Source organism: Chaetodon auriga, chromosome 22 (genome assembly GCF_051107435.1).
Source record: "Chaetodon auriga isolate fChaAug3 chromosome 22, fChaAug3.hap1, whole genome shotgun sequence".
NCBI lineage: Eukaryota > Metazoa > Chordata > Actinopteri > Chaetodontiformes > Chaetodontidae > Chaetodon > Chaetodon auriga.
Window position 1 is genome coordinate 14,520,230 of NC_135095.1, and position 16,794 is coordinate 14,537,023.

Genomic DNA, 16,794 nt, shown 5'->3' on the forward strand with positions numbered 1-16,794 from the left:
TAGTTTGTAAAGTTTAACTCTGCAACCAAAATGGCCTGCAGAAAAAACACACTGTCTACTTGAAGTTTGATGTTTGACAACAAGTTTTTGTTCTATGAAACTCTAAAAATTCTTTTCATTATCATTATGTTAGCTAAATACTTCAATTAATCAATTAATATGGGTCAAGAAATGTCTTATTTTAATTGCCCAACAGTCCAAAACCTAACTTAATCAGTTCACTATCACAATGCAAAACTGTCAAATGCTAACATTTGCAATGGCAGTGAAAAATTTGCATTTCTGCTTGATTAAGTTATTTAACTGATCATTAAAAAGCAGTGGCTGATTATTTTTTCCATCCATGAAAAGTATGTTCCACGTCGTGCAGTCACATGACCTTTGTGAGCCAAATGTCACGATGCATGCGGTTGTGACTTTGCAACCATGCCGTAACTGTTTGTCTCTCTGGTTGCTGCTGCTGTGCACATTTATAGATGGTATTCGCTCTAACTGCTTCAGATGGCGTGCTGATAGTCATCCAAGCAATCTCCTAACAGATGGGTCTTTTCCTTAGAATGTACTGTAGATCTTTACTGACATGAGCATAAAAATTGCTGTGTCATTGGTTGGGATTTGTAATTAGCGTAAAAGTCACCCCTGCCTTGCTTCTTTTCCCCTTAGTCACTCTACGCCATATATAGCTGCAGACACATCTTTCTCTGCAAGGTGCACAAGCTTTACCCTTGAAAAGATATTTTTACTTGGAACACTCCCTTCTGACAGGGTACTCTTTGTCTTCTCTGTGCAGCACACAGCTTGTCACGATCATAATGACAGAAGCAGAACAGATCTCATAATATATTTCGGCTTCTGCGTATGTTCTACTAACAAGGCACGTCAGTTAGTTTCATGCTCCCAGTGGATTCGCTGCTGCTCCCTGTGTCACACATTTTGCAAAGCTGCAGAGGAAAAGAGCATAACCCAGTGCAGTTTTGGGTTGTTGAATTATACATAAGGTGGCTCAGCAAAAATCTGAACCCTAAGGTAACCGTTACTATTTTACAAACCCTGGCTGCCGTGGATTGAAATCCAATTTGATCGATCACCACAGCGCCGCAATCTGCTTGATGATCTAAAGTTTTCCTCTTCTTCAGCAGCGGATCTCATAGCTGTTCAGTGGCTCAGAGTTGGGGATGAATGTGATGTGAAATATGGAGCATCCGGATTAAGTTGGAGTCTGCTGAAGCGTCAGCGTTGCCTCACGCAGCCGTCGAACAGCAGTGAATATAATACCTCCCGTCATGCTAAGGTATTGTTGGCACACAAGAGGATTTTTAGCCATGCTAGCCATGCTGGCTGTATGGATGTCAATGTCGGCCTGTCGTCAGCCTGTCCGCCACTTTGGTCCAGGCTGAAATGTCTCAACAGCTATTTCTTTGATTGGCGTGAAATTTGCAACAGATATTCATAGTCCCCAGAGGATGAATCTCACTTTGTGGCTCCCCTGGACTTTTCCGTGGTGCCACCAGCAGGCCAAGGTTTTCACACATCCAGTGAAATATCTAAACATCTACAACATGGATTGGCACCAAATTTTGCACAGGCGTTCATGTTTCCGAGAGGATGAATCCAGGTGACTTTTCATCCATTTACAATAAAAAACCTGCAAACCTAATCACTATCCACTAAGCCTCAGTTGTGCTAGCATGTTTAGCCGGTTTGCTTGCTGCAATGCTACGTCCCATTGACAACGCCTGTGAAGACCCTCAGTCATCCAGGTCTTTCTTGTCCTTGGATCCCATTTTCAATGAACAGCAGCCTATCGCAGTCGCAGTGTTTGAGCCCATATGTATGAATGGCCCGTCTTAGATAAGAGCATCTCTACATGTAAATATTGTTTATGAATAATATAAATGTTCTGTTAACTGCAGTGAGTTGAAAATCGTAAAGTTGCGTCTTTATGTGGAGGCCTGTGCTGCCTCGGTGTGTCGTCTGTGCACACGCAGTTTGACTGAGTATTATTGCCCGTCTATGCCAGCGATTCTGATGTCATTCCAGAGAAATCCCCCCTCCATCTCTGGGTCTCCCCAGCTGTTGTTTCAATATCGTCTTTTAAACCCCACGTTAATAAAACAGTAATTGAATGAGCTTTGCGTCCTCCTGTATCCAGTTACTGACACTTCGGTAATATGCACAAAAGCTGTTTGTATGGCTATTCCCCCTGGTCCATTTACTGATTGATGTGTGTGTGTGTGTGTGTGTGTGTGCACACGAAATAGATCCTATCATTGCAACAAAGACAGCTGACCTGACAATAGTAAACTGCGGACACTTCTCTTGCTTGAGTCTCTAGTTTCTGGTCTTCTACTTTGGCTCTAATGTATTCAGTCAAGGCGAGTCTATGAGCAAAATCAATTTGGAGTGTTATGCAGGCAAGTTTCCATCTACCTCCCTCTGTCCTCTTGTTGCCCCACTGTGACTCCGTTGCAGTTGTTGAGGCTCTTCAGTTCTTGTAGCTTGATTCTCTGCTCCAGTTTGGCACTGCAATCATGAATCGATTCATTGATCAGTTGATCAGCAGAGAATTCATCTGCGATTATTTGGATAATCAAAAATTGTTGTATGGCGTTTGAAAGAAGTGGGCGTTTAGGAAGCACGGAGGTTGTAAGGACAGACATTATTCAGTTGCTTTATGGGAAATGTAGGATCTAGTGTTTTTGAAGCTTTAACCTATACGAGGCCACTTAAAATCAATTTATCTTGACTTCTACGGCTTCATTTTCACTAGTCTTGCCATAATTTGTGCCATGGAAGGACGATATTAAATTGCTGCGTCACCTTTTATGTTATTTTTCAATTCCAACTTCTCAAATGTGGGAATTTATTGTTTTTCTTTTATCTTAAATTACAGTAAATTGAATATCTTTGGGTTTGGTACTGCTGGTCGGATAAAAGAAGACATATAAAGACTTCACTTCACAGGCCAATCAATCCAGAAAATAATTGGCTAATTAATCAAGAATGAAAGTAATCTCATCTCTCTGTATACTTAATGTGTATTTAATATGTAAATTAATTTTTAAGGATAAGTGGTCTCATGTTGCACAGTTCTGCCAAAAGTGCATTTTCTTCTGATTTATGCATTTTGTTATGACTACAAAAAGCAGCCTCAGCGTCATGCCAGTATAAAAGTATTAGCTGAATTAATCTCAGCAGCTCCGCACTGTCTCATTAAGTGCCCACTCTCCATTGATTGAAGTTACACTCTGTCAATAACGCAGTAGTTCTGTCTGTTCAGGCTGTTGGTTGCCTTGGATTGCATAGTCATGTGCTTACACAGCAAATCAAGAGGCTGTCTCATTAATTTGCTATCCAGTGTGGCTCAGGCTACCTGCTCCAGTGGGATTAAAAGGTCCTGGTTTTCTCTTTTGCTTCATTCTATCGATGATGTTTAAGAATTAAGAGCCATGCTTGTGGCTCAGTCAGTCTGTACTTTGGCACAGCAGTGCTTTGAGCTAAATGCTAACACCAGTATGCTAGCATGCTTACAGTGACAGTGAGAAGCAGTTGTAATGTGGTCAATGTTTAACGTCTGAGCTTAGCATGCTAGCAGGCTAACATTTACCAGTTAGCACTCAACACAAAGTACAGCTCAGGACGAGTTGATACGAAGGTGGTCTGGCACTCTTCCAGCTCCCAGACCACCTCCGTATCAACTCGTACACGCTGGGTCCATAAACCAAAAAACTTTAACAAATTGAAATTTTGACCTGATGCTTGATGAAAATGTAAGTCACCACTTAATTTGCAATCCTTCTTGAGGGGAACATGTATGTCTATGCAGCATTTCATTGCAATCCATCCAATAGTTTTTGAGTCATTTCACTCAAAATTGCAAATGTCAACCTCATGGTGGCGCTACATAAAAAGTCAGGGGATCACCAGAATATATACTTACTATTGAACGAAAGGCCTGCTCTTATTACACTGCATGCATTCTGTATATATTAACTGCAGAGATGCATTTTTCCGTGCTCTAATGTTGACAGCAAACAGTATATCAGAACTTGTACTTACGGCTAAAAATGTATTTTTAATGACTGTTGCAGTTTTGGGTACATCCACATCGTAGATCATATCACGTGTTTTGTTTGTTTGTTGTTTTTCCATTATGGGTTGTCTTGCCACTGCTGTTTATCAGCAACAAGGCCTCTCCAGTTGCTAAGGTGGGCCTGAGGCTCCCTGGCAGCCGAGAGCACCTTGGGGCCCCGGGGCCTGGTGCTCTGTGACGCGTTGGGAATTCCCCCGAGCCTTCATCTCCTACCAGCACCCTGAAGGACGGGATGCAAACAGGGATGAAAAGGAGAGTGAACCCAGTCACTCAGCTCAGACTATTTTTATTTGCTCAACATTTTAACCATGTTTTAGACCGACAAGAATATTTGCTAGGGAAATATAGATTGTAGAATAATAACTTTAAGAAATTAAGCACAAATTGGTGTTTTTTCTGAAGTGACATGGTGATTTTTGCCGTATTATGATCACCAGCTGCAGATCTTTTCCACATTTCCTTTACTGGTTTATTTCTGGACCTGCAACCATCCAGACAATGCCGTGTATTTGATTCACGCAGGCTATATTTTTCTGTTAGTTGCAGAGTGTGTTACTTACAATAATAACGCGCAATCTGACCAGGCAAAATATCTGGTTATGTAAACTTCCTGAACAAACAGCTAAGGAAGTGTCAGACAGGATTGCCATTTGCTCTCCTGTGACTGCCTGTGACTGTTTTTACACCTTCCTTCTAAATAAGGCAGCAGGCTGCCAAGACATATGACCACTGTCCCGATTTGGGTTCTGGACACAGTATCCATCCATCCATCCCATGATTGCTCAATGCCAATGAAAGTCTCCCACACACACACACACACACACACACACACACACACACACACACACCCTCCCCTCCTGCAGGTCTCCCATGTGAGGAAGAGCTGCATCAGGTCAGCCACAATTAGCCAGAGGAAGACTGGAAAAATAGGTTAGATTACCTTCAAAATAAAAGCTTAAAATTCATAATTTGGGGAGAATTTCTTTTCAGATCAGATGTTACGTTATTTCATAGATTATAATCGATCTTGATTAGATTATTAGATTGCATTTCTTGTAATTTCCGCTTCTTGAATACAGTCTTCGAAGTCTTGATCTGGCTCAGTCTACCTGTGGCTGCATCTCACGATTATTTTCACAAACTGTCTGTGCAGTTATTTTATTAAACCGTCTGTAAATGTTAAAAAGCTCTATAAAAGGCCCATATAAAAATGTTCAAATGTCTTGTTTTGCCAGACCAGCAGTCCAAAACTTGACAAGATTAATATTCAGAGTAAGTTGTAGCCCTTGTGTTTTCCTTAGCTGTTTCACTCCTTGTTTACTCAACCTTTAATTAAAATGATGGACAGCAGTCTATACTATAGTCCTTATGTTTAGTATGTATTGGAGATGGGTTGAGGTTTGAAGGCTCTGAACTCAAACATTGTTTGTTTTTTATTTCCTGTCACTTTTTTTTATCCCCTTTGCCTAAACCTTTATGTACACGCGTCCAAGGACACATCCCCTGTCCTTGAATACAGTCTATGTATTTACTATTAGTGTCTGTTTATAAGGTGTGTGCTCTCCACTACTTATCTGTGTTTCATTATAATTTAAGTGGCTCAGGGACACATCGAGAACCACTGTTCCTGTTTTTGTGGCCTCATTATTTCAGGCTAAATGAATTCATATGACTCACTTTCCTTCTAAATATACAGTGATCCATCAAACTAAAGACCAACATGAAGTGCTTTGATAAGGTATCACAAAGCTGCCTGTGCAGCCTTGGTGCTTCTTGGCAAAGACTTTAGTCTCTGTAAACTTTACTGGAGGCATGAGCACCAGTTTTCTTTTGGTGTTTTGATGATGAGCGATTCAGTCCAAATCTCCAACTGTTCTCAGTTGGGTTGAGTTTTGGTGATTGTGGAGGTCGAGGCGTATGATCCGTGTCATTTTCATACTCAGCAAACCTTTCTGCGACTGCTCGTGCTTTGTAAGTGTCTTTATTGTGAAAAGCTTCACAGGAAATGCGTCTTCTTACTCTGTCGGGCTTGTTTGGCTGATGTGAAGGTGCAGCACCCCCCATCATTCCTATCAGAACTGCTGCTGCTTCTGCTGGGGTCCTGTAACTCTCTCTCTCTCTTCCTCCTCCTCCTCCTCCTCCTCCTCCCATCTCCTACTTTTGATGGGGGTGCAGCGGTGAAGTCACAGTGATGTCATTTTAGGATGTGAGAGTCGGGCAAGGTGAGCTGGTTTTGCGGTGAGTGGTGTCCCCTCCACGGCCAGCGTTGCCTGTAAAGAGGCGCGGAGCGGCGAAAGATGATCATCGCCACCGGCACCAATTCAAGCTCCGACGCGCTCTGTCCCTCTCGTCCTGCTCAGATCTCGGGCTATGGGGCCTTGATCTGCCTTGATCCCAAAATAAGCCTTTACCACCACCATGCCAAAGGACAAAAAATAAGAAGAGTTGCATTTTTAGGGCAGGTAACTTTGACCACGTGCCCCAAAGGTAAACTGGATGGCCATTGCGCAAAGGTGCCTCTACAGCATGTCCAGCGGGGCCAGGACGTACTGGACGCTGCCAGCAGTTTTTGTACTGTGGACTTCTCTCTTGGGGATCGTTTCATCTTATCCGATTCCGAGCAGGACTAATGCGACTTTATTGGAAAAGAAGTGGGAGACCCTCTTCTCCCGCTCCTACCTGGGTATAACCGGGGGGAAATCGGAGCTGAACTGGGAGAGTGACTATTTGCAAGGCATCAAAAGAGTGCGACGACTGTACTGCAACGTGGGCATTGGGTTTCACCTGCAGGTGCTCCCGGATGGCAGGATAAGCGGTGTACACAATGAGAACCAATACAGTGAGTTGCATCCGGCGAAGCGCTGGAGCCGAAAAAGAGCGTAACCCAATGCGCCGCGCAGGCGGTGTAAAAGTTAGAGCGGCTCACTTGTCTTGCATGATATTTAATAAGAGGTGTCGGCATGGTTGGAAGTTTCCGAGAGCAAAAACAGTGCGCTGAGCCTTACATCCGTGCAGCGCGAAATATCCCCCCAAGCCAAAAACATGACATGAATGCCTGGACCCACTTTAGACGCGAACTTATTTTTTACCCTGCGTCCCGCTGCAGCACGGACACACGCACACGCACACTCAGCGCGCTCTAAGACACACACACAGGGCGTCATGATAGCGAAACTGCAATTAGGTGAATATTCCAAAGCGCTAATTGTGCAGAGAGAGCATCATCCAGTCGCAGTGCACCTGCAGGGCTACACCCATCACTGCTGCAGAGGCCAGTTTACTCGACTTTGGCCCCAGCGGCAGCGTCACACCGGCTCTGCTCTCCTAACACTGTGTTTCCTTTAGGTCTGATGGAGATCTCCGCCGTGGACCGAGGAGTGATCAGCATGTTCGGAGTGAGGAGCGAGCTGTTTGTCGCAATGAACAGCAGGGGAAGGTTATACGGAACGGTACGCACACGCACACGCACATCCTGCTCAGTGTAAGATGAGTTCATGTAGCTGCTGCATCCGTGGGTTTATGAGCACTGTTGTGTTATTAATATGCTCTGATGATTGGGGGGGGGGGGGGGGGTTACAACGGGGGTCCATGTAGTCCCACAGCTGAACGCTTCAATGCCAAAATCTACTCTGGGTCAGAAATACGCACATCCTGTACTCAGGTTGAAGTCGCAGTACCACAATGTTAAAGTACTCCATTGCAAGTAAAAGTACAAAAGTACAATCCACAAAGAGTAAAAGTACTCACTATGCAGTGGCGAGGCCCCTTTTAGCGCATATGAATATGTATTATTTGAATATTGTGATTGGTTTTCATGTAAGTCACTTGTAACTCAGATGAACAGTGGAGCCGTCTGAGGTGCAGAGCAACAAAAAGTACCATAAAATGGAAATAATCAAGTGAAATACATCAAAATTGTGCTGGAATACAGTATAAAGTACTGTGTTAGAGTCCACCAGTGGATTCTGTGTATTTCTACATTTTGTGTATTTCTCACCAAGTTCATCAAAACAGATTATAAACTGCAAGTAAACAGTCAAAATGAACATTTCCAACTGAAACCAGTGACGGGACAAACATTTGTCTCAGCTTGTGGCCTGTTTTTAAAAGTGGGTCAGTTATGAGCTGCTGTTTGCTGCGTTTCTGTGTCATATTCATAAATTTACAGTGTGTCTGTATTCAGGGGCCGTCAGTGGGTCTTTTACCATGAATCTCCTAAAATGAGGTTTACTCTATACAGTATAGTTTTAAAGTGTATACACTGTACATGCAGTATACAGTGCATACAGTACTTAATATAGTGTTTAATGGTTAATAACTGGCCTGCTTTGTCATAAGAGTGTGGGATGAGTCTGTTTCACTGTATTAACAAAAGAGACCTCTGCGTGTCTCTTACAGGTGAAAGTAACCTCAATAAGTACTAAAATCTACCTGCACAGATTCACGCTCTTCTTACTCTTTGACGAGACAGTTTCCAATTTAAATCCTAATTTTGCAATTGTGAGGCTTTTTTCAACAAAGTTGTAGAATAAAAAGAGAGAAAATGTTCATTTAATGTCTTACTTTGAGCAATATAAAGTAGTGCTTTGGTGTCCTATTGCCAAAAATGTAAAGAAAGATCAAAGTATTATGCAGCTGTAGCCTCATGGTTGTAATGAAGCACATAAAACGATATTTATTTTGTCCAAACCTGGTTAGAAATATGCATTTTCAGGCACATTTACTCAGCCAAAATGCCTCCCTGTTGCCTAATGATGGACATATCATAGAGCTTATTTCTGTGCATATTGTGTGAGCTCAGCAGTAAAAGCAGGAGGCCGGTGTCTGCGTTGGAAAGGAGCATTTCTTTTGCAACAACATGCCACCTCCTCCAGTTTCCCTCAAAGCATGCTTTGCAGGCAGGCTGTCTGCCAAAGCAAAGGTCACGTGGAAACCATGCATATGTTGTGATGTTCACCCAGTGTGTGTCATGAGATTGACCGACCCCTCCTCCCCCCTCTTTTTTTTGGCATTTTTAGAGAGTCTTCGTGGATGAGTGCAAGTTCAAGGAGTCTTTGCTGCCCAACAACTACAACGCCTATGAGTCTTTTGTTTACAAGGGCTTCTATATCGCCCTCAGCAAGCATGGCCGCGTAAAGAGAGGCAACAAGGCCACCACCGCCATGACCGTCACACACTTCCTCCCGCGGCTATGAGAGAAACTGGCAATAACTCAGTAATTTGCACATGTGGATGTTCTTCCAGGTAACACAGAAATGCATAGTCATGGTATACACACCGATGGACTGCGACAGAAAACACAAATATTTATTCTGTTTATATATATGTATATTTGGATAGCTATCTTTGTATATGTACCGTGCTGCTTATTGTTTTTATGGACGGGGAGAGCTGAAGCCTTTGCCTGTCTCACTTTACCTTGGTGCTTGCTGTAACTGAACTACGTGTCACTTCCTTTTTTGAGATGGGGGATGAGCTGTATCCTGTGCTTTTAAAGAGTGAAATGAATACTTTTTATTACCTCAAAGAACCACTTTACTAGATTAAGGGATGCATGGAGTTCTGCTCAAATATCTGCTAAGTTTATCTTTTCTTTCAAACCTTTGAGCGCTTGACGGCTCCCCGCTCGATGGCCGATGTCCGGCGGTGGGGGGGACTTAAATGCACTACCTTTGCTGCACGATTTAAAGGTGCCTTGGTGTTCCCACTTGTGGCCCCCTTAAACTTGCATGTAAGAGACACCCGCTGGAGTCAGAAATAGGGCTGACACTCCGGAGAGGGCCTCAGAGAGGGAGGGGGGGTTTGACCATCTCTGGTTTATTTTCTTTTCTGTAATTAGATCGATTAAGTAATATACAATCTGTGGTTGAGACCAGAGAGCGGTCAGCCATGGAGGCTGGCGCGAGGCCATGAGTTTGACTGCGTGGCATCGCCAGCGAATAAACAGGGTGGAATGCTTATCTATCCGAGCATGGAGAAGACTTTCGTTTGGACCTGGCTTGTGTCTGCACTAGAATGGGCTGACCGGATAGACCTGCGAGCGCGCAGTAGAAACATACGTGCACATTGTCTCGGACAGAGCTCCTGCAGTGAAAGCAGGTCGCTGTTTTTGAGCCGCAAAGCTTTAGCCGCTGCTGAAAATGATGTCTACTGTCCGTGCAAACCAACGAGAAACCATGTAAATAGTCGCAAATGTAAAAGAAGCATTCAGGAGCTTTTTTTACGCTGCTTTGTCGCAGTTGCCTGAACGAGGCAAAAAGAGTTCAGGATGCACAGTGAGCCATCGATGGTGGTGCCTAAATGTTTTTTTGTTTTTTTTTTTGGTAAGAATCGTTCCCACGAGTTTGTCTCTTTTGATTTATCTTTGTGCGTTAGCTGGAGTGTCTGCGAGCTCTGGGCCATTTTCCCCGCTTGTCTGTGAGCTCTGCAGCAGCACTGCAGTGGCAGCGAGGTGTTGGAGCTGGAGGCTGATAGTTTTCACTTTAATTACTGATGAGTCAATTTGTTCAGTTGGTGGACTGGATGCACGCTGTAAGAAATCATTTCTGTTGGGTTTTAGCTTGGTTTTGTCAATTTGAAGGGTAACACACGGGTGTGAAGATGGCACTTTCTCCATATATGAGTGTATTTGTGTAATTATTGGTATGTATATATCAGTTTGTTTGCACAGCTGAAGATGCACCATGCTTTGTACACTCATTGCTGTCATGCTTACAGCGTGCATCTAGCTTCTGCAGCTGCTGAGCAGAAAACCCGAATCTTGCTCCACCGTCAGCCTCCATCCGTTTGGAGAGGAAGCAGGACTATTTAAATCCAGGAAGGACATATGCGAGGGAGCCGGCCCGCTGCCTTTGTTGTTCGTCAATCCCCCTGCAGGAATGTGGATCTGCCAGGATGACAGGCAGCCTCCCACATACCTGAACGCCCTGTCCCCTCTGAGCACTGTCACCCCCAACCGCCCACCTCTGCCCGTCCCTTACCCCTCCCTCCCGTCCCCTCACCCGCTGCAGGCAGGGACCTTGGGATTCCAGCTGTAACCCAGGAGCTTCCTCCTCTCCTTTCAGCCTTTTTTAGTTCAAGGTCAGAGTCACGGACCAGCCTTGGCCCCAACCCCAGCGGCCAGGGTGGTCGGCTATATGGGTCGTACTGTTTCCATGAAATAGGAATTTGAAGCATCTTTTTGACACACTTTATTTTGTGCTTAAACACATTATTTATTGACAGGGTGGAGGGTCGGAGTAGCTCACTGGTAGCTCTCACAGTTCCCTGCCTGGCAATCTTTTAAACAATCCTGCTTCCCTTTTCTGAATTTAGAGCTCCACCTCTTTAAAATGCAGCTCCACAACATGCTGTCCCCTCCCCTTTCCAAGTGCTTGTGTTGGGATATATGTGGGGAGGGGACATCTGCAGAGTTAATGCAGTGTGCGAGGAGCAGAGTCACGCAGAGCCTCACCTCCCCTGCTGCACTCCAGTCCTGCAGGACGGCAGCCCAGCCACCCTCAGGACGCGTCCTCTGCTGCTACACCTTTCACCACATACTGACTCAGTATCAGCTGCTGCTCAACCGTCCGTGACGCACAGACCGATTCATAACAGTGTTTTTCTCACAATTAAATCTCTCGCTTTTTTGTTCCGAGGACTTTTTCTTTTCTTTTTTTGCAAGATGCTCCACAGCAGAGAGAGCAAATTTATCAGGAGCTTAGCTCAAGCAAAAAGACTTGTTGCTGCTGTAGATGAGGCTGCATGAAATACCACTGATGTATATTTCTTGTAGGGAGAAAATATTTGTCATTTTTGGCTGAAGTAGCAAACGGAATCCACGGTTTCAGCGTTTTCAGCCGAGGAGGGCGTGGAGGTGAACTTCGAGCATGCACAGCGACGAGCACTTCTCGCGCCCGCCTCGAGTCAAGATGTGCGACGTCTCTCGCGGCACCTTATTCACAACGTCTCGATTATAAGCTAGTGTAAAAGGGGGGAGTTTCCTCACATCTTACTGTCACGAAATAGAGCTGGATCCCCAAAAGAGTGAAGGCCTGCGTCGAAAACAAAAAGCTCACCTTTCAGCTTTGACCAAAAAATTTTATTCAGATTTATCTGTCGTCTCTTTTCTTTCCACAGCTTAACATAGATCAAATTTAAATGAATTCAAGGTGAGGAATATTTTTTTTTTATAATGTTTAATGTACTATTAGCATGCCGGAGCCCCAAGCTTAATTAGGGGTGTGTGCTTCATGTTATTTTTTTTTTTTTTGAGTGAGCCTCCACTCTATTCCTCTCATGTCTGTTCTCATATACCTCACCCTCTGCCTTAGTTTTGGTTTGCTGATGACTGTAAATTAAGACGAAACAAACTTCAGTTATTTGTTTCTGAAAACAGACAATGCTAAGTAAGGATATTAAAGTTTTTTCCTTTTATTTTTGTACGTATGTGCTGTGCACAGCAGTCTACTGTATTCCTGAGATAACAATAAAAGTTTTTTTTTTTTTTTTAACTGGTTGATGCAGTGTCGTTCTCTCTGTTTGATCAGTTGACCTTTGATGTGATTGTGTATTTAGCAGTGGTGGAAGAAGTACTCGGACCCTTTACTCAAGTAAAAGAATTGTCAGTAAACTGGACTTAAAGCATTTAAAGTTGTTCTGCAGAAAAATGGCCCCTGTGACTGTTGTATTACAAGCCCACCGCTGTGTGAAACATCAACACAAACAGAATGCCGTCATTTACTAAGAACTGTTTACAAAGTGTTCCTGAGTCCATGTAGCAACATCCTTTATCCAATCACATGTTCACAAAGTGGTGAACGACTGAGCCCCGACAAGAGGCCCCAGCTAGACACTGCTTTAAATAAGGGGTCATGAGCCAAAAAGGTTGGAAAGCACTACATTTAATCTTTAAGTATGTGTTGTATTTTTAAGTTATAATATACTCCTTCATTTAAATCTTAGTCCGAGAGTAAACAGTAAGTTTAGCCGTCAGGTAATGTGGTTAAGTAACAAGTACAATGCTTTTACATTTGAGTACAAGAACCTCAAAATCATTTACAACTGAGTAAAATCAGCTCCTTTAATATTTAACTGTACTGGATGATGTTGATTTTCTACTGTTGGAGATGGATCAGCAGTTTAATTCCTAACAGTAAAATGAGTTTATTTTTAAGAAACGCTGTTAAAAAGTTTTTTTGGATCCCCTTAAAAAGATCAACTTTCAGGAGTATTCTCTGGGCTGGTGTACAGTTTAATGCGTCCTATGCTGAAACTACAGCATCCAAAAATAGTTTAGCTAGTCAATGAAACCTCTCAGAGTCTCCCAGTAGATCTATGCTAAATGAGGGACTGGCTCCCCCTGCTGGTGAAATGGAGAGACAGTTTGGACGGTGCGTAAAAGCAGCAAACTGAACTTCGGCTTCGATCCATAGTGGTTAAACAAAGCTGTAAAATATATAATATGATGCTTAATTAATTACTGTCGTTCCTTGATCAAGAATTCCAGAGTTTTTTACGAATTGGAAGCGTCAATTTAACTAGTTCCCAACCAGCTAATTGTGTCATTTATCCTGATTTAATTAACAAATCATTTTTAACACCAGTCAGATTTTAAGCACTTTCTTTTTCTTTCTATATTGTCCAGTTCATCATGTTTCCAGCTCAAACAAAAACTTGAACTAGTGGGCTTTGGATCATTAGGAATGGTCTTAGAATAATGTTTAAGGTGGATGAGTCAAGACGTGTCACCAAAAATAAGAGTCCTGTCTGACCAAGAGCATCGGGATAAACAGACAGAGGTGGAAATGGCCCTTCCGCTGCAGCAAACCCGCACATCTGCTTTGGGGGCGAGTTTCTTTTTTTTACGCAAAGGATGTGAGCAGGAGTGGCACTCGGGGGGCTTTAAATAGGAACTGTCTCCAAACTTTGGGACAACAGAGCATCTGAAACCTTGCAGCAGCTCGCAGTGGAAACCATCGGTTTGCTCCAGGATGGACGTCAACAGGAGACTTGGGATGAGGGACACTGTGCTTGCGCTCTTACTCGCTGTCCTCCAGGGATTTCATCTCGGGGAAACGGTCCCGAACCCGTCCCCGCTGGTCGGATCCAACTGGGGGAACCCGAGGAGATATGTTCACCTGCAGACATCCACAGACCTCAACAACTTCTACTTGGAGATCAGATTAGATGGCACCGTGCGCAAAACTACAGTCAGGAGTTCATATAGTAAGATATGTTTTCTCCCTTTTCAAAAGCTTCAGTTTTCTTTTTGTAGTGTGGCTCTATGAAGGTCTGTCTTTAACACGCGCTTTATCTTTTCTTCCCCGCAGGTGTGATTTTACTGAAATCCGAAACAAGGGAGCGCATCGCCATCCTCGGCGTCAAAAGCAGCCGTTACCTGTGTATGGATTTGGAGGGCAACCCATTCAGCTCTGTAAGCCAATACTGACCTTCAGTTCGATTGATTGTTACTATTAATTCAATCGATTTCTTACACGTAACTTTCAATTTTCACGTCCACTAACCCATACGCCTCGTTTTCAACGCTTTCTAGAATGGGACTTCATTTTACGCACAAACGTACTGCAACTACAGGATGTCTTAACATCCATTTATATGACTATTTTTTTAGGATTATTTTCTAACGTTTATCCAGATCCATCCCCCCAAAAGTTAAGTTTTGTATCCATATACTGCGGGGTTTTACGCATAGTTTTTTAACACCGCTTTCTACCTTTTTACGCACTTTTACGCACAAAAAATACCGCAAATATGTTGGTCAAACGTCGATTTATTAATTTGATTTAATGATTATGATATCACTGATATTAAGAAGATTCTCACAGTGGCGAAGTTATTTCACTGTTCCAAAGCGGCTTCACTTGTTAACAGTAGACTAGTTCTTTAAAAGAGACAATGTACCGAATCAAGGCGGAATAAGGAAAATCACTGATATCCAGGAAGTGAACACTGATTTACTCTAAAAATCTGAAGAAGTGATCTCAACCACGATTGTTTGTAAGTCCGATGTTCCTGTGTATTTCTATTTTTGCCAGATAATAATAATAATAATAATGATAATAATTTTCTTCAGAAAGCCTAAAAAACGTCGGATTTAGTTATATCTGAATGATGATGGAGCATTTTTTTTAATAGTAATAATGTTTAGTTAAATCGGGCATATTCAGTGCAGCAGCCTATTTAGAGAAGAGCACACGGATAGGAATAAACTTTGTTATCTTGTGGAAACAAAAAAAAAAAACAACTGCATATTCCTCCTGTAGTTTAACTTTCTCCCGCTCTCCTTCCCTCTTTCAGCCCATCTGCCTCAGGGACGACTGTCTGTTCAACCACAGACTTCTGGAGAACAACCGGGACGTGTACTACTCCAGCCGGACCGGCATCCTGTTCAACCTGGAAGGCTCCCGGCAGGTGTTCACAGCGGGACAGAACCTGCCGCAGACCTCCCTCTTCCTGCCCAAGAAGAACACGGTGCCGCTGGAGCGCCTCCTGCTGCACCGGGAGAAGAGGAACCAGGTGGTGGATCCCTCCGACCCGCACAACTTCTACATGGGTCAGACCGAGGAGGGCTCGGACTCTCGGGCCGTGCCGGAGGACGACGCCGAACTGGAGGTGGAGGTGGAGGTGGAGGCCGGGGACGATGGACGCAACGTGTCCCGGGAGACGCCGCTGGCTCCGTCCACCCACGACCCCTGGAACGTGCACTCGTCCAACCCGGCCAGCCCCCGAAGCACCGGGACCATGGGGTGAAATTAGTGGTGGCTGGATATATTTACATTAGTCTGAGTGAGTCCAAGTTTAACCTTGTAGTTTATGGTAATATGAGATGAAAAAAACACTAACAACAGACTTTATTTTGAAAAACTGAAAGGAGAGCATTCAGGTTGTTCCTTTTTTTCACTAAATAATGTCTTTTTACTCATCACTCATTCAGAAAATCTGTGTTTATACACTCTTTGTACAAAATATTCAACTTGACTTGCAGCCCCTTTTGCACAATTTAAAGTATTAACACTCCATTTTCCGCCTGCTTTGAGATGCTGCACTGCAGATTGAAGTAAAATCAATAAGAGATGTGTGTTTGTATGGACTCATCTCATCCATAAGTAATATTTTGCACATCCACAAGCAGGTTTGAGGAGAAATGGAGGATTTGTGGATACAGGGATTTCACCACAGGTTAAAAAAAAAATCTTTATGTTGCAGGATGAGTTTCTCATCTTCATCCATTATAATCAGCTTTATTTATTAGCCTTCTCCCACATTGAGCTATAGCCTAGATGCGAAATGAAATTAATTGAATTACAACTGTTTGGCTTCCCCGAAGGACAATGTGATTCATTTTAATGAGGATGCAATTGCTTATCAATTTCTGGAATAATAAGAAAGGCAAACAAAGCCTTGAAACTAACAATCAGTCAAAATTTGTTCTGTCTCTTCTCAATGGGGTTTTTTTACAGCTGGTCTGAGAAATCCACATTTCAAAGTGACATTATCTCAAGACAGAAGCCTAACTTGGCCTACCTCTGGAGGACTGAGGGCCCTGTCTGCTGATGTGAAACTAGGCAGGCGTGATTTTAAACCAAAATATATACAGGAATATACTTAAGAGTTGCATTTAGTAGAGTTAAGTTTTGCCTATATTTTAAAGTCCTACGTTTACGGAGTTGGATATAAGAACTGAAGTTTGTTTATTGTTA

General features: G+C 43.2%; 2 protein-coding genes across 2 annotated transcripts; both read left to right on the forward strand.

Annotated features, from left to right (window-relative positions):
* Positions 1-3,953: 3,953 nt before the first annotated feature.
* Positions 3,954-12,583, forward strand: LOC143315275 (fibroblast growth factor 6-like). The gene is made up of 3 exons (XM_076722886.1): positions 3,954-6,932; positions 7,439-7,542; positions 9,112-12,583. Exons 1-3 carry the CDS (start codon positions 6,590-6,592, stop codon positions 9,286-9,288), a joined length of 624 nt encoding a protein of 207 aa, XP_076579001.1. The 5' UTR covers positions 3,954-6,589; the 3' UTR covers positions 9,289-12,583.
* Positions 12,584-14,064: 1,481 nt separating this feature from the next.
* Positions 14,065-15,844, forward strand: fgf23 (fibroblast growth factor 23). Its single transcript, XM_076722811.1, has 3 exons — positions 14,065-14,299; positions 14,404-14,507; positions 15,392-15,844. Exons 1-3 carry the CDS (start codon positions 14,065-14,067, stop codon positions 15,842-15,844), a joined length of 792 nt encoding a protein of 263 aa, XP_076578926.1.
* The last annotated feature ends 950 nt before the right edge of the window (positions 15,845-16,794 follow it).

What these genes read in the sequence shown, in the direction of transcription:
- fgf23 (XM_076722811.1), top strand. Translation starts at nt 14,065, where the DNA reads ATGGACGTCAACAGGAGACTTGGGATGAGGGACACTGTGCTTGCGCTC. An exon ending in TACAGTCAGGAGTTCATATA is followed by an intron (nt 14,300 to 14,403) that starts GTAAGATATGTT and finishes TCTTCCCCGCAG; the next exon opens with GTGTGATTTTACTGAAATCC. An exon ending in AGGGCAACCCATTCAGCTCT is followed by an intron (nt 14,508 to 15,391) that starts GTAAGCCAATAC and finishes TCCCTCTTTCAG; the next exon opens with CCCATCTGCCTCAGGGACGA.
- LOC143315275 (XM_076722886.1), top strand. Translation starts at nt 6,590, where the DNA reads ATGGCCATTGCGCAAAGGTGCCTCTACAGCATGTCCAGCGGGGCCAGG. An exon ending in ACACAATGAGAACCAATACA is followed by an intron (nt 6,933 to 7,438) that starts GTGAGTTGCATC and finishes TGTTTCCTTTAG; the next exon opens with GTCTGATGGAGATCTCCGCC. An exon ending in GGGGAAGGTTATACGGAACG is followed by an intron (nt 7,543 to 9,111) that starts GTACGCACACGC and finishes TGGCATTTTTAG; the next exon opens with AGAGTCTTCGTGGATGAGTG.